Source organism: Acanthochromis polyacanthus, chromosome 5 (assembly GCF_021347895.1).
Source record: "Acanthochromis polyacanthus isolate Apoly-LR-REF ecotype Palm Island chromosome 5, KAUST_Apoly_ChrSc, whole genome shotgun sequence".
NCBI classification, from domain to species: domain Eukaryota; kingdom Metazoa; phylum Chordata; class Actinopteri; family Pomacentridae; genus Acanthochromis; species Acanthochromis polyacanthus.
The window spans coordinates 36,167,688-36,194,431 of record NC_067117.1 but is presented as its reverse complement, the minus strand read 5'-3'; the positions used below and the strand labels follow the sequence as shown (position 1 = coordinate 36,194,431).

The following is a 26,744-nucleotide window of genomic DNA, read 5'->3' as shown; positions in this document are numbered from 1 at the left end:
AACCTCTTGTATTTTCATGTTTAAACCTTTTTACAAATGGTGCATATTTCCAAATTAATAAATATAGATATAAAATGAAGTAATATATAAGTTTCTTTAGACATTATGGCATATTTATAGAGAACTGTCTTTAGATTGGCGGTATGAATCATAGTGCAGCACTCTGGTAATGTCTTTTAGGTTTACGTATGTTTTCGCAGAGATTTGCTTTTGCACAGAGCATCTGAAATGTTGTGAGATGAAGGTAAGATCCACTTCAAATGTCAAACCTGTGGAGAGAAACCTGAGAGGGAATATAAGTAAATGAGACAAGAAGAAATTAGTATTGATTCCTGGTGGGAAATTGGATTGTTGCAGCAATAAAAGCAATTTACTTTAAAAGAAAAACAAAGAAAACGTATATTAAGATAAAATAGAGTATGAAAGAAGCATAAAGTGGCACAAACATTTCAAACAATCATAGAACAAACCTGAATAGGGGTTTTGTGTGAGAATCATCATGCTGACAACTTCGTATGTTCACTGCACTGTTGTAGTTTCAGCATATCAATCAAAAATAAATGTAGTATTTGCAAGTTTTCTTGATTTGTTTTTATCAATCCCTTCAGGATTTCTTGGGCTTTTTTCAAGATTGTTGCAGCTGAAAATGCCTGAATGCGCTGCAGCTTTTCTAAAATATTGCAATATAAGTTGCGATGTTTTAAGCTTATTTGTTGTAATGAAATTTCGGGACACAGTGACAGTTGCTAAAAGTTGGATTTTGTTCAGCTTTTAGAATATGTTTTAACATTGTAATTGACAATATTTATTCCGAAATTAATTTGTTAGCTCCAACCCATTCACACAAAAGCTTGCATACTATGGTGGGAAATTAGCAGCAGCCAGATACTGGTTTAACATAAAGTGCTTGGTAGATTTAAGGCATCCATCCATCCATCCATTCTCTATACGCCGCTTTATCCTCACTAGGGTCGTGGGGGGTGCTGAAGCCTATCCCAGCTGACTCGGGCGAAGGCAGGGAACACCCTGGAGAGGTCGCCAGTTTGTCACAGGGCTACATATACAGACAAACAATCACACTCACATTCACACCTACGGGCAATTTAGAGTCATCAATTAACCTCAGCATATTTTTGGACTGTGGGAGGAAGTTGGAGTACCCGGAGAAAACCCACGCATGCACAGGGAGAACAGGGAGTGGTTAGCACTTTCGCCTTGCAGCAAGAGGATCCCCGGTTCAAATCCTGGCCTGGGCCTGGGATCTTTCTGCATGGAGTTTGCATGTTCTCCCTGTGCATCGTGGGTTTTCTCCGGGCACTCTGGCTTCCTCCCACAGTCCAAAAATATGCTGAGGTTAATTGATAACTCTAAATTGCCCGTAGGAGAATGTGAGTGTGATAGTTTGTCTGTATATGTAGCCCGGCAACAGACTGGCGACCTGTCCAGGGTGTTCCCTGCCTTCGCCCGAGTCAGCTGGGATAGACTCCAGCACCCCCCGCGACCCTAATGAGGATAAAGCGGTGTATAGAGAATGGATGGACATTTGGACATATCTGTCAGTGACTTAAAAAGTTAATTTCACTTCCTGTCACACATGTATTTACACACACGCGCTCATGGCTTGTCACGTCAATTAACAAGAAAGCACCCAGAGACCACAGTCTTCCACCAAGACTGTTCATTACCTGACCTTGCGCTGAACACAGGTGTGTTATGCATGTGTACACACCACAATTTAATCAATTGTTCCTTGTGTTGTTTCTGATACGTCTACAGGGGTGGATTTGTAGTAGGATCACAATAATATGATGGTCAGCAGGCCGCTGAGGTAGCGTTCAGTTGTTGCCATGGACACCATGCCAATATTAGACACCATGCCACTATCTCAATGGGAAATCCTTAACCAATCCGTGGATCCTGACTTTAAACCGCATCACTTCCAAAATCGAATCACTTGGTCCTTTGTCATTTCTGACCTTCCCTGAAAATTTCATCCAAATCCCTTAGTCCGTTTTTGAGCAACGTTGCTAACAAAGGAATGATTCACATATACCGATCGTCACATAACTCTGCTGTGTTCCTTAGCAGAATAATTAATCTAACTCACCTTCATTCTTTCAGAGCTCCAACAGATCTGGATGCAGCAGTTTCCTTCATAGTGATTTGTCTGGTTTGTGATCCGTTCCTTTCAGCCGTTCTCCTCATATGTTTTGTTGTAGAAAAGTTTTTATCAATCAATGATTTTTTTAATTTTTAATTTTGTTTTTCCACCACAATATTGCACTGGTGTAAAACAGTCTACTTCCACTTTGGTGAAGAACATCATGGAATTAATTGTTTTGCATGGTCTTCAGCAGTAATTTTTGTTGGTAAATGACAGACATTAGAACGGAACATGTCTGCATCTTCAGACCAGAAACAAAGAAGTGAATTCGGTGATGTACATGCGTTACGTTTGCGCTGGGAGCTGCTATGATTGGTGGAACTCACGGGAGGCTGGCCAAAATTGCAGGAAAGTTGCGGTGATTGGACAAAATTACAAGCTCGTGCAGAATTCGCGGAGATTGTTTCATTTTGCGTGAATTCATGCAATCGCAACATTGAGAATTCCTGAAGGGACTTTTTTATACACATTTGTTTCTTATCAAATTTACACTAAAGAGTTCTTCAGGGGCTGCACAGTGTTGTAGTGGTGAGCACTTTCGCCTTGCAGCAAGAAGATCCCCGGTTCAAATCCCAGCCTGAGCCTGGGATCATTCAGCATGGAGTTTGCATGTTCTCCCTGTGCATGCGTGGGTTTTCTCCGGGTACTCCGGCTTCCTCCCACAGTCCAAAAATATGCTGAGGTTAATTGATTACTCTAAACTGCCCGTAGGCGTGAATGTGAGAGTGATTGCTTGTCTGTATATGTCGCCCTGTGACAGACTGGCGACCTCTCCAGGGTGTCCCCTGCCTTCGCCCGAGTCAGCTGGGATAGGTTCCAGCACCCCCCACGACCCTAGTGAGGATAAAGCGGTGTATAGAGAATGGATGGATGGAGTTCTGATTCATGTCTACATATCTGCTCAAGAGGCATTAGTCGAGCTCAGTGTGTGCAAAAAAACATTGAGCTCACTTTTAGTATTCTGGACTCTAAAGGACAAACTCTGTAAAATCGCACCTTAGTTCTTTGTCCATACAGCATTAAAATGCTGCTGAATAACATCTGCTGTTGTATCAGTGGTTTATTTGTATGATAGCTGAGATTTTGAATGAAAGTGAAACAAAGAAAGAACATATTTTTATACCCTATTCTCTGCAGTAACTTCAGAGTTAGTCCATGTTTGTTAAATGTGCAGACCAAATGCATTGGTTTAAAATTTTAAAAAAGCATTATTTAGGGATCTGAAACACTTTCTCTGATTGTAATTTATTATGATTTTTCTATTAATTTAATTTATAATGTAGTGGTTTACAAGAGCAAATTAATTCTTACAATTTGTTGCCAGAAATGGTTTTTGATGTCATTTAATCTAATCTCAATAATTAAAATAGCTGTTAGACATGACTGGAAATGGCACAAATGTACCAGTTATTATTTCACTTTTGGAAAAAATGTGGGAAATAGCACATGTATTGTACTTTTAATAAATCATAGCATGACAAGGTAGATTTTTTTTAAGCGAGCAAGTACACAAACTGTAACTGATGCAAATGCCGACAAGGTGAAGATTTGTACTTTCCCAGAGAAAAAAAAAAAACTATATTTAGAAATGTGTCCATAGTGCAATCTTGAGCTTGTTCCAGATACATAAGCACTCTTCCTCATTTTTGCTTTTGTATGCAGAAATGCAGTGGTCACCTCATTAGATCAGAGAATGAAGACTATTAAACAGTTACTATGTTTAATTTAAAAAAAACTTGTGTTTTGCTATGTATCTTTGCAAAGAAAATTTAAAAAAAAAATCTTCATTTAGCCTATGACAGAGCTGAAAACTAACATGACCATACATTTTACAAAAAAGTGGTAATACCTGTATACAGGTGATTTTGAGCTTGGTAATATTTTATATCAGATCTGAGGTGTGTGCCATTTGTCAATGTGGTATAACAGAAAAGCTATTAGTAATAATTCTGATAATTTATTAATCATTTACAATATTTTTAAAGAAATAATGAACTTTAAAGATAATCATCATCATCATCATCATCATCATAAGAAGAATACATGACTGTCTCACTTTTTTTTTTCTCGCACAATTTGTTGAAAATGGCTGAAACGTAATATCAGTTTAGAGGACTAATTGCTCCGTGACACCGTTACAGTCATATATAAAATTAATTCCCTATTTTAGTCGACATTGGGTCAGTTTTGAGGCTCAGGTCGGCGCTGTCCATTACCTGCGGTGCTGAAACTGATGGATTAACCTTGGGTCCGATGTTATCAGTTGGAAAGAATGTTGCTTTGATAAAGTTACGTTTTAATTTACACAAAAAATAGAGTACAAACTTAAATCAACCTCAAGCAAGTAGGAAAGCTTGTTGGAGCCGAAACTGCCAGTTTCCCTCGCCGGCTTGCTCCAGTCAGAGCGTGGTGTAACGTTTTGTCGCTGCTCTCAGTTGCCCGAATTCTTCAATCCCCGGTAGGTACATTTCTTACGCTCGCCGAGCTATTAAAGGTTAAAATACGTCGTGGGCGTAGCGGCTCCTTGTAATGGCGACCGTGCCGTAGATGTGCCTAGGTTTGTGAAAATGAAGCGAAGAAGAAGTTATTTCTTTTAAGTAAAACGCCGAGGTTCCCCGGAGGAGGACTTTGCGTCTATAACCGTCATCTTCATAAGTGGTAAACTTAGCTGTACTTTTGAACTTTTGCACCCCCAAAATGATGAAGCTCAAGTCAAATCAAACCCGGACGTACGACGGGGAAGGCTACAAGAAGCGGGCTGCCTGCCTGTGCTTCAGGAGCGAGAGCGAGGAGGAGGTGAGTCCGGGATGTTGCTGTCTGGAGGGCCAAGCTAGCGTTAGGCTCTTCAGTGTCTTCTCTGTCTGTAAGTCGATATATTTATCAACACAGCTGCTGTTTAATGTCAGCTGGAAACGATGACTCACTTTTTTCTTAGCTTCTCGTGCTGTCTTCCGAGACTGTGCATTAAACGTTAGTTTTCACCTCGTACTTACCCTGGTGTTATGTAAGCCTCTTTAACTGTGCAGATAGCAGCCGCTGGTTTTTATACCCAGCGTTACTTGGAACCAACCTGTTAGCTGCATGCTAATGCTAACGTTAGCATGCTAACTTGCCGTGCTGCTGTGGGCAGCCGGCTCTCGGCCAGCGACCACAGCCTACAGTATTGGCTGTGGTAACTGGTAACTTTATTACTCTGCACCGTCGGCCGGATAGAAATATGTATTTAGTATTTACAGTGATAGTCTAAAGCATTTATCTGCTGGTGTTACGGATAATCTGGCGAGCTATGTTACGCTAAGCGTGTAGTGTTAGCGTAAATGCAACTGGTATTACTAGCCAAACACTGTACTGATTTGTAGCTATTAGCTTACTAGCCTAAACCAAAAGATAATCAGGTATAGATACGCGGTTTGCCGATTTACTGTGTGGTTAGTGTTGCTTACTTTACGATCTTAAAGTGTTATGATCTGGAAAATCAGCGAAATGACAAAGTGGAAACCTGCTCCGTTGTGTACAAATGTTTACCACTTAACTGTCAGTGCACTGCCCGCTACCTCCGAGTCGCCTCCAACGAAAACCACTTAAACTAGCCTGCTGTAGGTTATTTGAGATCAGAAGTGATTTAAAAAGCTGGTATGCAGTCAAACAGCAAGCACAAAGATTTCATTGTCTTGGAACCATTTTACTAGGGAGGAGATGAGATGAGATAACCAATTCCTCATTTTGGTGAAAGTAGAGGCCAGATTGTGACATCATGGATTGCTGATTCCAGGAAACGCATCAGTATCACAAGCACATAGCTGGGAAGTTTTACTAGGACTTAAAAAAAAAAAAAGTTTACTAGAGACTTTACTTGATCTGCAGTCAAGCTGTTCTGCAACTGATTGTCAACACCCAGAACTTACCATTACCTGTATTCATACCGTAGTTATTGTTTGGAGAAATATTGTGATTTATGTGCCGCAGTACACAGTCAGTTATTTTAACTGCATTCACAAGATATCCAGCTGGATCACTTCAGTGGCAGTGTTGAACATTTTCAGGGGTTGTTAGATGACAGGCTTACTGAATACTTGCTCAAGTGGTAATACGTATGTAATTTGAACTCTATCAGCAAGACACTTTGATTTTGATTGTATTGCCTAACCAGTCTTGTATGGGATGCATTGCAGGTGCTGTTGGTGAGTAGTAGTCGACATCCTGATAAGTGGATAGTTCCTGGAGGGGGAATGGAGCCTGAGGAGGAGCCCAATGTTGCTGCAGCTCGAGAAGTGTGTGAAGAGGTTGGTTCTGTAAATGTCTTACAATATTATTTTATCTTAATACAGCCTATATTGTGGGTTCTTTTTCCTAATCCTAGCTTCATGTCTGATAGAGGTTGTAATTTAAGGACCTGTACAAACACTCCGCTGCAGAAAATAATCTCTTAATTTTTCCCCCTCCTTCATCTCGTCGCTCTTCTTTTTATTTACCTTCATCTTTACCCTCACTTTATTTTTTGGACTGTGGACTTGCAAACTTTACTTGACTCTATCTGAAACATGGGTGTGAAAGATGCCTTTCGAGATGCCATCCATAGCCAGGAATACTGTTCTGAGAATGGATTTCCGTTTGTAGCGTGGCAAATTAGTAAGAGTGTAGGCTGATAAGATGTATTGTGTTACATTTCTAGTAAATCATGCCTGTATTTAACACTGAGCCTAATACCTTGCTCTCAAAATCCATTTTGTCAATGTAGTCATCCTGTTTGCATGGACAGAGAGAGCCTAGCAACATGTAAGCTGGACCATAGCATCATGTTACAAAGCAGTGTTTAGGTGTCAAAGCAGGTCACACTGAGATTGGGCGTTGACTACCCAGCGGTTGCGCTGCAGTACTATTCTTTTCCACAAATTTGACAGATGAAGGAGAACAATCGACATTTCCTGTTTATATGTTGTTGACAGTTCTATTTTTATGACAGCAGTCTCATTACAGAGGCATATTGGTGAACAAAACTGTGTTTTTATGGTGTATGTTGGGGAGGGTAGGTAGCAATTAGTAAACAGTTATGAAGCCCATTGGAAGTCAATATTCTGCTTAAACTGCCTACATTCTCTGCAGTAACTTCAGTGAGGTGTTCCTCCAGTGTAAATGCTGTTCATCCCTTGAACATTATGATCAGAATTGACACAGGGCACCAAAGACACTGAATCTCACCCAGCTGTCAGCTCTTGGCGGGTCACTGACCATATAAAGCCTATTCTCTGTGTGTGATCCATCACACTGATGGATGCTGATATCATCTCTTGTCTTGGCTCCGTGCTGTTTGGTGGCTTTGGAGGTGGCAGGACACTAAGGCTTGCCAGCACATTTCCACAGGGTCATAAGCAATGTCACATCAGTACTGAGGTTTGCTAAAAGGCGACATTCAGGAAACATTGTGGCGACTTTGAGTGGCGCTCAATACATCACCACGTACTGTGGCATTCTAAGCCTCTTATTGGGCGGTGGTGTAACAGGGCATATCCTAATCCTGGTTAGCTTATTCTGATGACCATATGAGTGGTGAGTGATTGCTTATGCTTATTGGCTTGGAATCTTGCCAGGTATGACAGTGAAGATGCAGCAGTCAGGAGCAGGGTTAGGAGCAGGCCAAAGGTAACCAAGGGTTCCTTTGTCTTACTTAACTGTTCTCTACCTCAGCTTCTCCTTGTGTCCTAGTGATACACCCCAACCCTCCACCATGAGACAGAGGACAGCATTGCATAACTTGAAATGCAGCCTCAGTGCTGTACATCCTCTACCCGGGTGATGCCCAGTAGTCTTCAGTTACATGAATGCCTGAACTGCTAGACATTTTCCATCTCATAAAAACATACAGGTTGACTTTTGGCCTATTACTTAATCACTGGCACATCTTTGGGGTTTCTAGTTGTAGGCCTGTTCTTTTCCATATGATCTAGTTAAAGGTCTGAGAAGTGCAACACTGAGTCCATGGTACAGTACGTGGAGTCAACATTTATTTATAGACTGAAACTGGAACCTGAAGAAGAAGCTTCAAAGATGTCAGCAAGTGGCCTGACTCTGGATCTCAGCCAAACCTACTATTCACCTCTCCGAGTTAAGATATTGGAGGTGGTTTTCATGAGAATGTGCTAAAGAGTAACTGAGAAATATTCCAACCTTTCCATTTTCAGAAGGAAAGGTTGCAACATTTGTATGGTCTCAGTTTTAGGATTGTGAAAAGCGTAGCAGTACCTAGCAGTATAGAGGGTATTCTGTTGTTTTTTTCTGACCTTTTTACAAGATTTTGTAGGAGTGGCTGTCAATATGTGGCAGCTAAAGCTGGACAAAGGTGTTTTGTGTGTTTGGCAGCTGTGAAGTTCAGAGCTTCAACAATATGTTGATTAATCAACAGAAAATTATTTGCTATTTATTTTGGTAATTGTCCAGGTTATTATTAAAAGCTCCAGCCTCTCAAATGTGACGATTTAGTTTAAATACACTGTTGTTAAAAAATGTAGTCACTTAGAAATGTCCTTTTTTGAAAGAAAAGCTTTTTTAGTCAATGAAGGTAACATTAAATTGATAAAATATTGTCTACACATTGTTAATGTGGTAAATGACTATTCTAAACAGCTGATTTTTAATGGAATATCTCCATAGGGGTACAGAGGCCCATTTCCAGCAACCATCACTCCTGTGTTCTAATGGTACATTGTGTTAGCTCCTGGTGTCGAAAGGCTCACTGATGATTAGAAAACCCTTGCGCAGTTATATTAGCACATGAATAAAAGTGTGAGTTTTTATGAAAAACATGAAATTGTCTCGGTGACTCCAAAATGCTGAACAATAGTGTATATTTGTGTCATTGTGTCTTGGTCGGGTAAAACAAGGCATCTGAGAATTGATCTGTACAAGATTTCTTTTCACTGGTTTGTGTCTTACAAACCAAAAAGTTACTGGATTAATCACAAATGTTTTAGCAGATAATCATTTATGATTTAATGACTTTTGTATTTTGAGTTGTTTGGCCTTCAAAGTTCATTAACCTAATTTTTAACAAATGTATTGGCAATTTTAATCTTGGTATTTATAATTTAGACAACTAAAATAATTTGGAACTAATTTGGCTAAATTAGACCTCATTGCAGTGCCATGTGACGTTAATTAAAAAATTACACACAAGACATGACCTCAGTCTTTGTATATGTTGTACTTCTGTGTTATCTGGAGAATTGAACAACAATGCATCAATATGAAGGAGGGGATTTGCGGGGGAAAACATAATCTTATAGTGTAGTGTAATCCACTGCTGCACAAACACAAACTGTAGTTTGTACCATATAAATTAAATCAGTTAAGCATCTTGTTGAAACTGTCTCAACAAGACACTATGAGGTTCAAAGACATAGTGTTTATCGTTAGGCTATTAGAGTGAATGCATTACATTGTACAAGTATTTTCTCTCCGTCAGTTCATATTTCTGAAAACTCTGTGTTTGGACTGTGGAAGTACTTGCTCATCGTTCTATCATTTTATTCATTTTACAGGCCGGTGTGAAAGGGACTTTAGGTCGCTTAGTTGGAGTATTTGAGGTGAGCGGCAGTGTGCTTGCAGTAGACTTTATTTATCTTAAAATGTCAACAAACTGTTCGCTGTGTTTATGACTGAGAAATGAAAATATGCAAATTTTTACTTTTCCACAGAACCAGGAGAGGAAACACAGAACATATGTGTATGTTCTTATTGTAACAGAGGTGCTGGAGGACTGGGAGGACTCGGTCAACATTGGTAAAGCTCTGTTTGTTTACTTGTCAAAGTGAGGATCATACGGACAAAGTTCTCAGGCAGTCACATGCTTTGACTGTAGCTCTGTTTTCTTCCCAGACCTTAGCAATGTTACCGTTTAGGAATTTTGGTGTATGTTTACTGGGGAAATTATAACACCAGTTTTGTTTCTACCCTTGTGATTTTTCACATCAGCTCAGTGTACCAGTACTGATCATTAGTCAAAACCTACACTAAAACAATGTTTTTTTTTCATGTCATCTGTTATGTGTTAACTTTCTCTACAATGCTTTCTTGTTTTGTCAACAGGGAGAAAAAGGGAATGGTTTAAAATAGACGATGCCATACAAGTGTTGCAGTGTCACAAGCCTGTGCAGGCCACCTACTTCGAGGCTCTCCAGGAGAGTTGCCTGACCAGTAACGGAACACCGTTGGTGGCCACGATAGGTGGGGACCTCTCCCCTACCTACAGCATCAGTCAGAGCTCCGTCTCGGGTATCAGATAACTAAAACCATAATTCTGACACCCCCAGGAGCTATCGCCACCACTTGCGCTCTTACTTGTGTCATTTCTCTTCTCTTCTCTTCTTTTCTCTTTCTCTTCTTTCTCTTTCTTTGTCTCAATTACATGGTTTGCCTTGCCAACTCCTTTGTGCCAGAACCGTGGCACAGACTTGATGACAAGTGTTGAGTGAATAGTCTGAAACACTTTGTAAATGTAAATGTAATTTTTGGCCCCTCTTTTTTTCTTTTTACTGACAACTGCATGAAGTGTCCCCTCATTCCCCTTCCTAAACACGCCCTTAGCGTGGTGTTTATTGAATGCAAGAACTACTTTTTACTGTTGTAATGTAAAAGTGTATACTTAGTGCTTAAGCTGAAGGCTTTTGGTGGTCTTTTTAACGTTTCCTCCATCCTTTTGGTTATTTTTCTGTGAATGAATGTGTCCATTAGTGTACTCCCTTCCCTGTTGTATGGATAGGAAATATTGTCTGTATCTGAATGAACACAGTTGTGGGAAGTGACTTGTCTTGCATGAGCACTGTTATGTTGTGTCTCACTCACTAGAGTGACCTGATGCTGACTGTGCAACAGACATTTGGTAAGGTCTTTGGCTTTTCTTCATTTTTCTCCTTACTGTAGTTGTTGATGTCTTTTTAATCAGAAGGATACAGCCCCTAAGTAGTCTTTCAATTTCAGTAGTCTTTCAATTTCAAGTGTCAACTGTGTTTCTCTTATTTGGGAAGCTAGCCAAGCACTACAGGTTTCACTCTCAGACAAAGCATACTGTATACAGAATACTGTATAGCGAGTGAAAGAATGTCAACATACAATGTAAATTGAACCACCTTTCTCCTCAGTGTCTTTACCTCCTTTTAATCCCTTTCTGTTTTCTTTTTTAAACTGCATTCTTGTGACTGACTACAAAGTCTTCCTCCACATACTGAGAGGGTAGAAGTAGTAGACTTAAGAATCATGGATTTGTAATTTCAAAATGCAGCACATATCACTTAAGTTATTAAAACCCATTTTCATATTTTACTCCTCACATTCAGTTTGGTTAAAAGCAATTGTTTACATTGTGTTCGTAATATAGCGCGGGTGACTTTAGCGGGCAGTTTTCATTATGGTCATGATTTTTCTTTTTTAGCCCTTCGTTCTTTAGTATTTAATCTGCATCCCCAAGAACACTCAGAACACCTGCTTGACATTGAAAGTAATGGATCTATAATGCTGTCCTTGGCAAGATGCAGAACAAACAAGCCTTGTACAGTTTGAGACCTCGTTTTTAACATGTAAAATGCTTTTGGATACTAGTTTATTTTTCCTTTTTGTTTTTCTCTCTAACGTCTGGCAAAAGTCTCTTTAGCTGAGCTGCGTCACTTAGCCTCAATGTGGCGTGAGGCAGCTAGCTCAATACTGTGAAACTGGAGGCGCTGTAGATAGCATGTAAGAGGTTTTTATTGTAAATTGTTTATTTCTGTATAGATCAAAAGCGAGAGTGCAAATGACAAAACACCTCTTGCACATCTGTGAGTGCTACATGTCATTTCAACTGAGGCTGGAAGAACTGATTGAACTTGTTGTGCTGGCTTTGACGCTGTTGGGAATTTTCTCTTGAGATAGAATACAGTACATCTAAGGCTAAAGAACAAGGAACGTGGCTGTGGTTATTGGTGAAGTTAAAGAGCGTATTCATAATAGAATATTCTTAAATCCTTCTTTTGACCAAAACTAATTTCTAACTGTAAGGGACTCCTGCTTTTTCATCCTTGGTCAAACTGTAAAGTGAATTAAAACTGTAGTCGGAGTGTCTCAACCACTACTTTGTTATGAAATTAGAAAGGCTGAAATCTTTTCAAGCTAGCAGCTGTGCCACTAGCTCTGGGCAGTGCAGTTTCCCATAAAGGGTTTCTTACATTGGTGTGTCCCAGAAGCTCCTAAATATTGTGTTGGTACTTTGGCCATGTTTAAACCTGTAATAACATTTAGGTGGATTAGGAGAGAGCAGCCAACACTGTTTTTTTAATTTGAAAATTTCTTGCATGACTACAAAATCTTGTCTACTTCCATATCGAAATATTAGCAAATAATTTAAGTCAGTGATGTGCTGTCCTTTAAGTTTTCCACCAGTGCATGACAGAGATTTCTGGATGTTTTGTGTGTCTGCCTTTTTGGACTGGGCAAACTAGTGATAAGTTTCATAGCTGGTGCAAATACTTGCCTCCTCAACCCAAAGCTATGCTACCAGCACAGTGAGAGTAAGCATATAGTTGGAGACTGGACGTTCAAAACAAGAAGTTTGAAAATGCTAAATACTACATACTCAGAAAAAAGCCCCTTTACATACAAGAAATCATGTAAACCATGATTATAGTTGCAGTATAGACCTAAAACACTTTACTTAGTTGAATAGTAAACTGAGCACCTTGTCTCTTGCACCTTTAATAAAGATTAAAGAGTTCACATATTATTGTAGATTTGACGGTTTCATTGGCAAAGACTGATGTGCTTTGTGGCTGGAAACTTTTTTAAAAAATTATTTTATTGTTAGTTAAAATGTTTACTGTAAAGAATTTACTGTAAAGTACTGTAGTAGTTCAATAGATCTATATGTACAGAAAACCCATGGTTCAAAAACTGGTAAGAAACCCTTGATGGGAATTGACGCTGACAACGGAATACTAGGGGAAGGATGAGCAGGACCGCTTTTTTCAGCAAGCAGTGGTTGTGGAGTAGTGGTGACTTGCTTCTTTGTTCCCGTTGATTGTTTTTGGTGGGCGCCACTGTCCCAATGAATACAGCTTTAGACGAGTTGATAATATTGGCCTGTGATAATTAAATATTTTCTGTATGCCAGTTTGGGTGAGCTTATAGTCTGAAGTCTCCTCCAGTTATTAGACTTTGAACTGATTTACTGCTGTGTATCAGAAAGGTGTGGTGGCCAAAGTCCTTCTTTATGATGCCCTGACTGGCACTTGACATAAGATTTTGTGTTGATTAGACCTTTCAGTCTTCATCTAAATGTGCAATTCGATGTTTATGGGATGAACCTGTACACTGCGGACAAGCAAACCCCTGAGTAATTGGCAATGATTGAATTTGCTCTCTGTAGTTTGATGTGGGTGACAGGTACTGTCAAAATGAATGTGAGGAGGTTTTCCACAAGTAACAGCCAGTGACTTAATTATTGATGACCACTTGTTCTTTGTCCTTTTTTTCTGTTTGTTCTTTAATCTGTTGTGTTATTGACAAGCTTATGTATATACCTAACACAACACCCTTACAGACGATACACTTTAACTTTATAAGAATTAGTGTCCTTTTTTTTTTTCACCATTCTTACTAAAATTCAGATAATTCCTGTCAAAAATAAAGTTTAGGCTCAAGTGCAAGAGCAAATTTATGAAGTAAGTGTTTCCACAAGGACAGTGGAGATCATTGGGTCAACCCTTCTTCCTGGAAATTTTGGCAAATTAAATCGGCTGTCGTTTGACATTGAAGCTGCTTGATTTGGGCCTAACAGGATGTACTCCTGAAACACCTGAAGCTTCACATAAAGTCACCTCTTTAATTTACCAAAGCTGATTGTGTCTGTTAGCTGGCCCATCTTGTGGCCAAAGCAAAAGTATTAAAAGCACATCACTTCACAGCTGAGGATTGTAACATTCAGTTTTGTTTAGTGTAATCTTCAAACATTTTATCAGGTAAATGATTGGAAAATAAAAAACACATTGATTTATAAAATGGCAACCCCCCTTCAAGACAACAACAACATTGCAATTGAATAACAAAATAAACGTGTGCACTTCTAGCCGTTGGCCTCAACCTTGAAGTTACATATTGTAATGGTGTTCTCCAAGGTGTATGTGTCACTGGAGTATTCTTCCTCCTCTCTTTGTCATTTGGGACTGTGGAATAAAACCAGTGCGAGAAGACTGAAGATTGTAATATAAATGTGCCAACAAACACCAGTATTTACATTCAGCTCAGTGTCTTTGTGTTCATATCACAAACCAATTTGAGTATGATGTGAATATGATGTACTAGAATAAACTTAAGAGGTTTGATGGGAGGATTTCACATAGATTTGAATAGTAGTCATTTAACTCAAAATTATAATTGTGCCTAAGGAATGTGCTGCAACACAATTACATTTAACATACCAACGTTGCATTTTTTTTGCTACTTTATATGCTAATGGTAACAGTATATTGTTTGTAGTCAGTATACAACATATCAATATACTCAACTATGATATATTGATGGGAAATTTGACAATACGTACATAGAGAAAGCAATATGTCTTTCAGAAGATCTCACGTCTTATGCTCTTATACCTGGAGGTGACAAACTAGTCAGCTTGGCTATTAGACATTTGTTCTGGGAAAACACAAAATGATAAACAACTTTCCACAGTTTCTTTTTATGCATATTTTAAAAAATACTCAAAGTGTAGTGTGGCACGATTCTTTTGCAGTGCACCACTCAAAGGGACTGGACAGACTGCTTATAGCTGGAAAAAATAATAATTGTAAACGGTGGTGAATCAGTTCCAGGAACATGCCCTGAAACAAAGAAAAACCCCTGAAAACATCTATTTGAAAGTTGAATTCTAAAGTAGAGCTTTGGTTGGTAGCTGGTGCTGCAAGTATTACTCCCTGTCAGCATAAATCAGTTTTTCCTTTTACGCTAACTGCAAAACAGCACACTGTCAGGACCGATACACTGTACAGCAAACATCTGGTCTTGTTAAGATAGGAAAAGCACTGGTGTAAATAATATTAGAAATGACTCCTTTCTATGAAGTATTCCAGTAAACCACGAGTAAGAATTCACAATAGCTGTGGAGGTAGCTCATCTAAATGGGATGCAGCCATCGTCAACTCTTATTACCTACTTTAACAAGTGAGGCCATCCCTGTGAGAAAGGTCAGTGTCTGACTTCAAAGATTTCCTTTGTGAGACAGCAGACCACACAGACTTTTTAATTACAGTCTTCCAAGCAAAGCCTGTTAATAAGTATGTAGTGTGGAAATAGGACACAGCTAATGGGCATAATTTCACATTTAAAACACTTGCAAAATTGCGTTTCCACATATAATCTAGACCTCCAGTAAAAGCTTCTCCTTGTGCCTCTGAGGCATGTTTCAGATTAATTTACATAATCTGGACACCAAGTAGTATTTTATTTTTCACTTTCTGTGCTTTATTAAACCTCGCTCAGGTTGATGATGAAAGAGGACACCAAAACCAACTTACGAAAGTGGTTCAAGTATGGTTTGATCGAGTGCCAATGTTAGACAGGGACAGTCGATACATGATTACAGTGACAAAGCTATACTGGTTCTCTATCTAGCTTCACCTTCCTAATTAACCCTTTAAGACTCACCGTTTGTAAAGTTTCACAATATCTCATTTGGTCTAATTTATAAAGATTTTTGTTATCTGCATATTGTTTTTTAAAAACCCATCACTGCAACAAAAGCGCTCTGAAACATGGTGAATGTGTGAAATGTTAGTGTCCAAGTACCCAGATTTTATATGCAAACAGAATGACTGATCCACCTTATCTGGTTTCAAATCTACCACCAATCAAAAATGAATAAGTAATCATACCGCCTGCACTACATTGGGTTCCATAGGATTAAAACAAAGGAGAAATTGAGCTTTTTCAATCAAAAACAGGGTAAGTGTAACTGAAAACACCGTTTGGTTTCAGGGTCCAGCACATTGACTCATCCTCTAACCTGAATACAACTTTGCTACAGTCATCACTACTTATTTCCTTTCTTCATCCAACACATCTAAAAACCTACTGGGCTCACTCTAAAATGTGAGTTTCAAGTACATCACTTTTAGGTGTATTGAATGTCATGGTGGGACAATAGCATTTAACAACAATCACTTCCTCAACACATTCAGTGATCAACGACTCAAGCATTTTTACACCAAGTCTCACTGACTTCATGCTCTTTTGGGGTTTTTGTGGTCTTTATCTGTTCACTTCAGCTCCACTTTGTAAATTTATACCTGCTAATTAACTTAACCTTGCTCAGCAGAAAAAGATTCACGAAAAACACGGAGACGTAAGCTGTATTTTGATTTTCTTTATTGTACAGAAAGAGATTGTGAAATTTACTGAGGCTGCTGTCCTCTGCGCGTCCGAAGCCACCCCTCTGCAACAGAACGTTTCGTCAATCCGTCAGTCAACGCAGAGTTCGACAGAAGAATCAACTTTTACAGCTTACAACCACATAAACCTAATTTAGCTTTCTGACATTCCTTATTGAAACCCACGTACAACCGCACCCTCAACCTAACAATGTTACAGCGAGGAATGGTTTTGTTTAACTCCTCTAGAAAACATTCCTCAATTGCTGTGACTGAAAAACAAGTAAACACAGAAATGCTTTTGTTGAAGGTGCATTTAGAAAAATACTCACATAAAAAACAGAAAAAAGTACTTACGAACTGGAACTCTGTGGCAGCTCCAGCACCGCCTCTGCTTTCTTGTCAGCACCAGCTGAAGGAGAATTTATGGATAATCAAATTAGTCGATCACTTCAAAACATGCCTGTCAGTGTAAGAATTTACAAAAAAGTTCACCATGAGCTATAAATGCAAAAAAAAAATCCTGCAAATTTTTTTGGGACTGCAACTGAAGATCTTTACGACTATTGATTTTTTTTTACAAACTACTTTACAAAACATAAATACAAGACAAAAACAGTAATTTAATATCAAAATGGCAAAACTGACTGAAAGTAACTTAGTTTACTTTCAAAAAGGCCAACAGAAGCAATAAACTAGGCCACTTGAAAACCAGAGAGCTATGAATACATAGCATTTTTCATTTAAAGCTCCAATTAAATTTGTTGACACTGTAGAATTTCCTTTGGAATATATAAATTTGTATTACTGACATGCTTTCTTGATAGTGGCTCAAATCACTTGCACTTTCCCATTTCATTCTCCAGAATGAAGTGTCCTACTTCACAGAGAATTTTTAATGCATAATACCATCTTAAAATTAACCTAATGAGCCGAAGTCACCGTTTCTATCTGCCTCATTTAATGCCTTCACGCAGCTCATTAAACCTAACAGCACCAAGACCACATCAGCAACTCAAATGATAATGTGACCAGAATAGTTAGTGCTATACGTACGGGGTGCAGCAGATCGCCTGTATGCTTCTCTGTCTGCCTCCCCACGGGTAAGGCGGGCAGGCCTCTCTCCTTCCATTCCTGCAGAAAAAAAAAAGACAGAAAACACTCAGTTCACATTCTATGGTTAGCGGTTGTTCTTGCTTTTAACCAGGATTAACTAAGAGTAAATTCAATATGCTTTAAAGTGAAACTGTTCAGCTTGAATGCCATGGGTTCTCACCGAATACAGTAGCTAGAAAAGCAAGAGTATTTCTAAAACTTTGGCTCCAGGGGCTTGCAGTTTGAGAGGATTATTCATGGCTAACTTCAAGAAATGTGTATGCTTTGAAGAAAAAAAAAAAATCTATTTATGCACTGCTGTAGCAGACAGAGAATCCTGTTTTATCTTGCAAGTAGCTGTAGTACAGCATTTCTTTTAGGTCCAGATGAAGATCCCACATGAAATACTAGTGCCACCAGTTTCAATAACAGTCAGTGCAGCAGTTCAGGCATTTTAATTGCCAGTATCCTGCATACTGTGGCATTGGCTTCATGAAAACTAAAATTGAAAACATATTTGAGTGTCTTACCCTTGGGCCTGGGCCTTGCGGTCTCAGGGCGGGTCTGACGACGCAGGGTGGCGGGCACGATCTCAGGGGGAAGGTGGAGGAAGTCTCTCAGGTACTGGATACCCTCATTGGTGAGGTACCAGTAAAATGACGCCAGGCAAATTGCTCCTTGACATACCACAGGACTTCAGGGACTGAAAGAAAAGTGCACACACTGTCACATTAACTACGACGACAAATCAGTGCAAAACCTGATGTGAGCACATTCTACATACCAAGTACCTTTTGAGGCTTTGTTTAAAATAAAAGAATAATCTTCTACATCCTACTTTGGGAGCACCAAATTTTAATATTCATCCACTAATTGCTCTCTCTGACATATAAAGCAAGACAACTGAATTCAGGGCAGGTAACAATTGCAGGGATAATGGAAAAAGTTATCCAGTGGGAAATTAAGTAGAACAGCAGCATACATAACATGAGAGATATTTTTCAAATGTGTGTCCCTTCAGGTCTTGTTGTGCAAATCATAACAGTTTAAGTTTGTTCTCCCAACAACAACATTGTTATTTTTGTCTCATTCAAATCACTCTTTACACTGAACTGTTATTACTTTCCTGTGAATTCTTCAACAATATTGTACATTCTTGACTGTGTTGCTACGTCACAGCGTTCCTGCATAAATATTTTGCACTTAAATTACTCTGACTAGGAAGTTACTCTCCATCATGTCCTGTTCAATACAAGTGGGAGGGATATTAGCGATGGGAAACAGACTCCCCAGTTCATTAATTACAAGTGTACTGATCCTGAGTCAACTTAAAGTTACTGCATGGTAGTAGCCTTACTTGTATTTCACAGACAGAGCATTACTATGCACATTATATCCATTACATTACCTTGAAGCACCTTGGAGCGTGGCATGTGTGAGGGGTCCATATTTTTATTTTACAAGCATGATTGCAGAAAAATTAATTCTAAAAAGCTGATATCAGAGGAGCTGCAGTAAACATTTGAGTGTTTAGATGCCATGACAGTTCAAGATGATGAACAGTTTTTACCCCTGGTCCATCAGACTTTTATATTTTTTATATTTATATCTCCTGCCCATGTTTATTCAATTTTATTGTTTATTTTATCTCATTACCTCCTCCTTGCTGTACATATCTTGCCTCTTTTGCATATACTGGAATTCTTAATATAGTTTTGTTTATATGTACATTCGATTTTATTTACGGTTGTCAGTAGGGCTGGACCCGAATATCCGTTCGCTATCTGGATATTAATTTTGGTATCCGAATACCCCCCCGGACGTTACCAGGCGGAAAGGATATGCGGCGTTAATGTCTTCCCTCCGCCTTCGGCCCACATCGGCTCGTGATCACATAAACATATACACATATGTCTATGAGATCACCTCCTCCTCCCCCCAGACGAAAATAGGAATATTCGGAGCTCATCTCTTCCCTTCGCCCACTTCGGCTCATCTCGGCTCATCCATTTGTGTTTGTTTACCACCACCCGAATGGCCTGGTGGCTGCCGACTCTGACGTCACGCTTCACATAAACACAAAGCCTACCAATGACTTACAGCAAGGTATATTTAATAAAATCAACATTACACAGTTCGTTAGGATCAAAAACTGTAGACGGGAGGAGTTGTCTGTGTTTCCATTTTCAAGCAGTTCTTGGACAACTCAGGAACATCGTAAAAATAACCATAATTCACACTAAATCATGATATTCCATTGAAGTATCTTTGCTCTATACATCTCATTTAAAAAATTGCCAAGATGATGCTTTTTTAAGCCAAATTCTGTAAAAATGAAAAAAGTGCTCCGTAGATCAACTCAGAAGCCATGACTGATTGTTTCGACCAAAAGACGAGACAGATATTGAGACTTTTCTGCCAAAATGCAGGTTATGTATATCTGAAAAGGACAACAGACAACTTCGAAAAAAAATTCAAATGCAAGTATCGAAGTATATATAATATGCAGTGACATTTTGAGTAATTTATCAACATCTGCTTTTTAGATGTGGCATTACAACTTTGCTATGCAGCTCTTTAGACAATTTGGTGAGTTGTTTCCATGGGGGTGCAGGACTTTACAGAACAACGCAAAATGAGCCCACAGTGAAAACAAATGTGACAGGAACTAAGAAACTGCCTTTAAAGCGCCTGTGGTTCAGAGGGTTAACTCTGACACATTCTAAACTGCAGTTTTGCTATTTAAGAATACTTAATTATCACTAGCATTCCAGGATATGAACCACTACCAAGATAACCTCATACGACTTAACTGTCTAGTATTTCATCAACACTGGCGGTATCCCTGCTTTGACCAGATGTACGATCTATACTTCCAGTCATCTTAAAGACTTTCATCCTCCAGCGTCTCACCTGCATCGCTTTCATCACATGAAGGTTGGGCACATTCTTGTCAGCAAGCTCCGGATGCTTGGCCAGGTGGACGTCTTTCTTGGCCACCATTACTCCCTCCTTGAAGAGGAGCTCATAGATAGCAATGCGGTTCTTCTTGGGCATCAGCATCTGTATTCAGAGATAAGTTGAACATCAGTTTTGCGGATGCTTCCATTAGCCTCCATAATAGGAACGCTGACTGGCTAACATGCTAAGTTATCACTAGTGATGTAAAACAAAGCAGCAGGAAGCCAGTAAACAAACGCCTTATTAAAGCTCTAAATTGCTGTTGTTCTTTCAATGTACATATAGCCAAATAGACTATTTTAAAGACATTAAAGCTTCCGAAAGTGGCTCGCGTCAAGTGAGAAACATGGCAGCCATTCGTGAACACCAGAGCCGGGGTTACTTTCCAGCTTCTAAGCCTAATATCCCTGATTTTAAACGCGTTTAAGGCTAAAATACGGTTATTTTTCATTTTTTGACTTTAACAACAATAGATTGTCAAGCTCTAATATTGTACAGATGGACAGATGTTGAAGATATATTCGGATTATATCGCCGGGTCTCATTTTACCTTTCCACTTGTTCAGGAACCGGAGCTGGAAGGAACGACTGACGTTGATCAGGAAGTGTTAAGGTCTCGGTGCGGCCTGACGGAGAATATCGCCGCCTGTTGGGGTGGAGAGGAAGAGCAGCACAATCAATGACGTACCACATAAATATAAGATAATAATAATAATAATAATAATAATAATAATAATAATAATAATAATAATAATAATAATAATATTAATAATAACATTATTATTATTATTATTATTATGCATCTCAAAGTACGTGGAGGTGGATCAAAATTTTGGGCCTTTTGATTACTGGTTACTTTATCCAGCATTTTTGTAATCATATGCAATGTTTCCTCTAGGATTTTTTTTTTCAGCAGCAGGCTCTCTGGGGTGCCGTGATGTCATAAACAAATGACACTTGACTGCAGATTTTACTTTTACACCATATTTATTGATTGGCCAGCTGAAAATGGCTGTCTAAAGGCTGAATGTAAAAATAAATAAAAAATACTATAGAATTAAATAAATAATTTTTCCAACCCCTTTAGGGTCCCAGACTGATAGCCTGTGCTTCCCTTTAGGTTTTTCTCCTCTACTCTCATCTCTCTCTGATGCACCATCACTTTGCTCTCCTGCTCCATCACTGGGCTCTTCTCCTGCTGTACTTTGCTCTCCTTCTCTTTGTTCCACTGCTCCTCCCTGTCTAATGTTATTAGTCTTATAAGATTACATAAAACATTAACGTTAGACAATTTACAATAAATTTCATTACTTTTAAACCGACAACTGAAAAAGGAAAGTATGGTCTTTTACCTTGCTGACATCTTTCAACTGCATCTGCAGTCTTCTTCAGAGCGTCATCCGACGTCCTTTTATCACGTGGCCGATCTGACAGATCTGTCAGCAATACAGATCTGATAGATTATTAGCTGATCTCCGATGTTAAAATCCTCCCCCATCCCAGTCCATGATGTGTTTTTTCTTTTACAACTGGTCCGTGATGGTTGATTTTTTGTTTTCTTGATCGGCTTTTTCTTTTTGTGATCTTGTGAGTCATCCAATTGTTTCCTTTTCACATTCTGTCTGGTGTTCCTTCTTTTCCTTTTCTCACATGATTTGCACAGAATTTCATATATGATGTTGTATTTATTGTCTGATTCTATTTTGTGTTTCGAATGAACTAATAGCTGCCAGAGTTTTGTATGTGGTATTACTGCTGTGTTGATGTTGTGTTTTTCTTTATGCGTTGTATGGGTTCTAACATCACATCTGACTACAAGTGAGAACACAATTTTTTTTCTCACAAGTTACTTTGTGAATAATAATACCAATGACAGCAATATTAATGATGATGTGTAGGGTACTTGTTAAAATATTTCAAAGCGCTTCACAAGACAGCAAAGTAAAACTGACAAGTCATGAAATCGCCTGAATTTTAAAGACAGATAAAATTGCAACATCATGTACGAAAAATTATCTAAAGAAATTATAGACCATTCAAAGGAAAAAAGGGCTGCACAGTGGAGTAGTGGTTAGCACTTTTGCCTTGCAGCAAGAAGATCCCAGTTCAAATCCCAGGATGGCCTGGGATCTTTCTGCATGGAGTTTGCATGTTCTCCCTGTGCATGCGTGGTTTTCTCCGGGTACTCCGGCTTAATAAACTAAGAAAAATAGGTTCAATAATGAATGTGTCATACTCAAAGCTAAAGGCAGTCCAACAAAATATTAGTGTGCAACTTCATTGCTACAGCGATAATACCATGCAGAACAGTCAGATAAAATTAGAAAAGATTCTTCAATAAAATAATCTAATAGTATAAAAATAAAACTATAAGAAAGACTGAAAAAAGATCGCTGACTCAGCTGACCTGTTTTCCTTGTGCAGATCATTTCAGAGCCTTGGAGCCCTAACAGCAAATGCTTAGTTCCCTTTAGTTTGTCATAGAGAAAGACATCTGCCTGAGGATTTCAAAGTGTGTACAGTGCAGACAGTCTTAAAACGTCAGGATGTAGCTGGGAGAGAAGTCCTGAAGGGCTGTAAAAGCAATCGGTAAATTTTTAAAATCTGTTCTAAGCATTCATAGGCCATTGTAAAGAGACTAAAACAGGAATACTGTGACTGGTCTTTCTGGACATTACATACAAAAGACAGTGCGATTGACATATGAATGATGATCCCCTCTCTAGCCCCACCTCTATCAACTATTACAGGTCAATTCAACATGTACACACGTGGACAAAATTGTTGGTACCCCTCAGTTAAAGAAGGAAAAACCCACAATTCTCACTGAAATCACTTGAAACTCACAAAAGTAACAATAAATAAAAATTTATTGAAATTAAATAATCAAATCAGCCATCACTTTTGAATTGTTGATTAACATAATTATTTAAAAAAACAAACTAATGAAATAGGGCTGGACAAAAATGATGGTACCCATAACTTAATATTTTGTTGCACAACCTTTTGAGGCAATCACTGGCAATTAAACGATTTCTGTATTTGTCAATGAGCGTTCTGCAGCTGTCAACAGGTATTTTGGCCCACTCCTCATGAGCAAACAGCTCCAGTTGTCTCAGGTTTGATGGGTGTCTTCTCCAAATGGCATGTTTCAGCTCCTTCCACATATGTTCAATGGGATTCAGATCTGGCTCATAGAAGGCCACTTTAGAATAGTCCAACGCTTTTCTCTCAGCCATTCTTGGGTGTTTTTGGCTGTGTGTTTTGGATGGTTGTCCTGTTGGAAGACCCATGACCTGCGACTGAGACCAAGCTTTCTGACACGAGGCAGCACATTTCTCTCCAGAATGCCTTGATAGTCTTCAGATTTCATCGTACCTTGCACACTTCAAGACACCCTGTGCCAGATGCAGCAAAGCAGCCCCAAACATTACTGAGCCTCCTCCATGTTTCACCGTAGGGACAGTGTTCTTTTCTTCGTATGCTTGGTTTTTGAGTCTATGAACATAGAGTTGATGTGCCTTACCAAAAAGCTCCAGTTTGGTCTCATCTGTCCAAAGGACATTCTCCCAGAAGCTTTGTGGCTTGTCAACATGCATTTTTGCAAATTCCAGTCTCGCTTTTTATGAGTTTTTTCAGCAGTGGTGTCCTCCTTGGTCGTCTCCCATGAAGTCCACTTTGGCTCAAACAACGACGAATGGTGCGATCTGACACTGATGTACCTTGGCCTTGGAGTTCACCTTTAATTTCTTTGGAGGTTGCTCTGGGCTCTTTGGATACAATTCCAACGATCCGTCTCTTCAATTTGTCATCAATTTTCCTCTTGCGGCCACGTCCAGGGAGGTTGGCTACTGTCCGTGGGTCTTGAACTTCTGAATAATATGAGCCACTGTTGTCACAGGAACTTCAAGCTGTTTAGAGATGGTCTTATAGCCTTTACCTTTAAGATGTTTGTCTATCATTTTTTTCGGATGTCCTGGGACAATTCTCTCCTTCGCTTTCTGTTGTCCATGTTCAGTGTGGTACACACCTTTCACCAAACAGCAGGGTGACTACTTGTCTCCCTTTAAATAGGCAGACTGACTGATTATGAGTTTGGAAACACCTGTGATGTCAATTAAATGACACACCTGAGTTAATCATGTCACTCTGGTCAAATAGTTTTCAATCTTTTATAGAGGTACCATCATTTTTGTCCAGGCCTGTTTCATTAGTTTGTTTTTTTAAATAATTATGTTAATCAACAATTCAAAAGTAATGGCTGTTTTTGATTATTAATTTTCAATACATTTTTATTTATTGTTACTTTTGTGAGTTTCAAGTGATTTCAGTGAGAATTGTGGGTTTTTCCTTCTTAAACTGAGGGGTACCAACAAGTTTTGTCCACGTGTGTACATCAATGCATCTGTAATGACAATATAATTTTATTTATTTAGATTTCCATTAGCTACTGGATTGTAACAGTGGCCGCTCTTCCCCATTAATATTTTAGCAACACTTTAATAACAGGAATGCATCCAAACACATCCATCATCACATTCATACTCACAAAACGAGTCAATACATAAGACAGCTGCAAAGACACACATTAAACTTGTACAGCCTCAAAAGCCTGTCTCACTGATACAATAGCTCTATATAGTAATTTTATCTTTTGAGTAACCAAAAAAAGAAGCTATCTGTGTAAACTGGTAGTTTCTGTATATTTTTTTAAATTACTTTGCTGTATTTGTTTTTGAATTAGCTGATAACTTATATAGTCCCCAAAATGAATTAGCATGCTGGGAACCAGAGGATGTTTGGGATGAGGATTAAAATGGTTTGTTTAATGTTAACATATTTGTTTTGAACAACCTTGATGACTTACTGAAGTTAAAGAATTAAGGTCTACATGATTGTTTTGAACAACCTTGATGACTTACTGATGAACTTAAGTCATCAAGGTTGTTCAAAACAACTTTTTTATCTGAAGAACTTATAGAAAAATAAGTTGATTGCTGATGTACTAGTTTTGTGTTTTTCTCATGTAAACTTAGAGTTGAGGCTGCAGAGTCTTTATAGCTGAATAATCTTAATCCTTTTCAAGCTCCGAGCTAGAGATAAGGATTTTCAGCTTTATCAACTATTTTGTATCACTGTCACTAGTGCTGAAATGTCCATTTATAATATATCAAAGAAGAAGAAAAATACTGAACTTTATTTTCATAATCCCTTTCAAAACTGCAGTAACAAAGTGCTTTACAAAACTATAAGATACACAACGTTTTGGAAAGCTACAATAAAATAATAAAACAAGGCAATAAAACAAGGAAAAAAGTTAAATTTTTTTTTTTTTTTTTGTCATGCTTGTCTCTAAAAACAAGTGGGGTTTTAAAAGCTTTTTGAACTGAGGAACTGACTGAGCCACTGGAAGTTCCCGGAGTTTTGGCTAAAACAGTAAAGGCCTGGACTGTGGGAGTCCAGGTGCAGAATAAAGTATTAAAAGTTCAGAGATGTACAGTGTAGTCTGATCGAGTAATTATTTAAAAAAAAAACTGACAGAATCTTGGCTGCTAAATCTTAAACTGAATTATGTAAATATATTCTGTTCTGTAATTGATTAGTTGATAGAAAAAAAATCTTATTGATGGTTTTAATAATTGGTTGATTGGACATTTGTAAAGTAAAAAAAAAATGAGGGTACCTTCTTAAATATTAAAATTTTGCGCTCCACTTTGAAATATATATTTCTGGAGATTTAATGAATCTCAAGTTATTATTATATTTTAATGATAGCTACATACTCTGTATTGAGTTTCTGATTCTCATTATGATATATGTTTTATCATCATCTTTTCCTGCACCCAGTACTTTCTTTTGCAATTCATAATCTTACTTAAAAAAGAAAGAAATTATATATATATATATATATATATATATATATATATATATATATATATATTATATAAACTGTTGTTGTAACCCTGTAAAAATATGTAGCTTTATTGTAAAACATATTGTATAGAAAGGCTGCATCATTAATATTAGTGTATTGCCTCTTTGGATTTGTGTATAAAAGCTTTTCGGGTCATTCACCTCTGCAGCTTATATTTTGAAAGCGCTTCCCTGAAGTTTGACTCTTCCCTTGCAGTAACTTG

General features: G+C 38.4%; 2 protein-coding genes across 2 annotated transcripts; one reads left to right on the top strand and one right to left on the bottom strand.

Moving 5' to 3' along the window:
- The first annotated feature begins 4,659 nt into the window (after window positions 1-4,659).
- Window positions 4,660-14,381, top strand: nudt3b (nudix (nucleoside diphosphate linked moiety X)-type motif 3b). The gene is made up of 5 exons (XM_022199134.2): window positions 4,660-4,960; window positions 6,337-6,447; window positions 9,700-9,744; window positions 9,856-9,940; window positions 10,247-14,381. Exons 1-5 carry the CDS (start codon window positions 4,862-4,864, stop codon window positions 10,441-10,443), a joined length of 537 nt encoding a protein of 178 aa, XP_022054826.1. The 5' UTR covers window positions 4,660-4,861; the 3' UTR covers window positions 10,444-14,381.
- Window positions 14,382-16,532: 2,151 nt separating this feature from the next.
- On the bottom strand, window positions 16,533-21,271 carry rps10 (ribosomal protein S10). The gene is given in 10 exon segments (XM_022199133.2): window positions 16,533-16,598; window positions 16,601-16,616; window positions 16,909-16,940; window positions 16,943-16,963; window positions 17,608-17,685; window positions 18,177-18,302; window positions 18,305-18,337; window positions 18,340-18,349; window positions 20,560-20,709; window positions 21,158-21,271. Coding segments are annotated over 9 exon segments (489 nt in total). The 5' UTR covers window positions 21,158-21,271; the 3' UTR covers window positions 16,533-16,575.
- Window positions 21,272-26,744: the final 5,473 nt, after the last annotated feature.

Bases quoted from the DNA above. Each gene is read 5' to 3' on its own strand.
- nudt3b (XM_022199134.2), top strand. From the start codon at position 4,862: ATGATGAAGCTCAAGTCAAATCAAACCCGGACGTACGACGGGGAAGGC. The intron at 6,448-9,699 runs GTTGGTTCTGTA...TTCATTTTACAG, and splicing joins CTCGAGAAGTGTGTGAAGAG to GCCGGTGTGAAAGGGACTTT. The intron at 9,941-10,246 runs GTAAAGCTCTGT...TTTTGTCAACAG, and splicing joins GGAGGACTCGGTCAACATTG to GGAGAAAAAGGGAATGGTTT.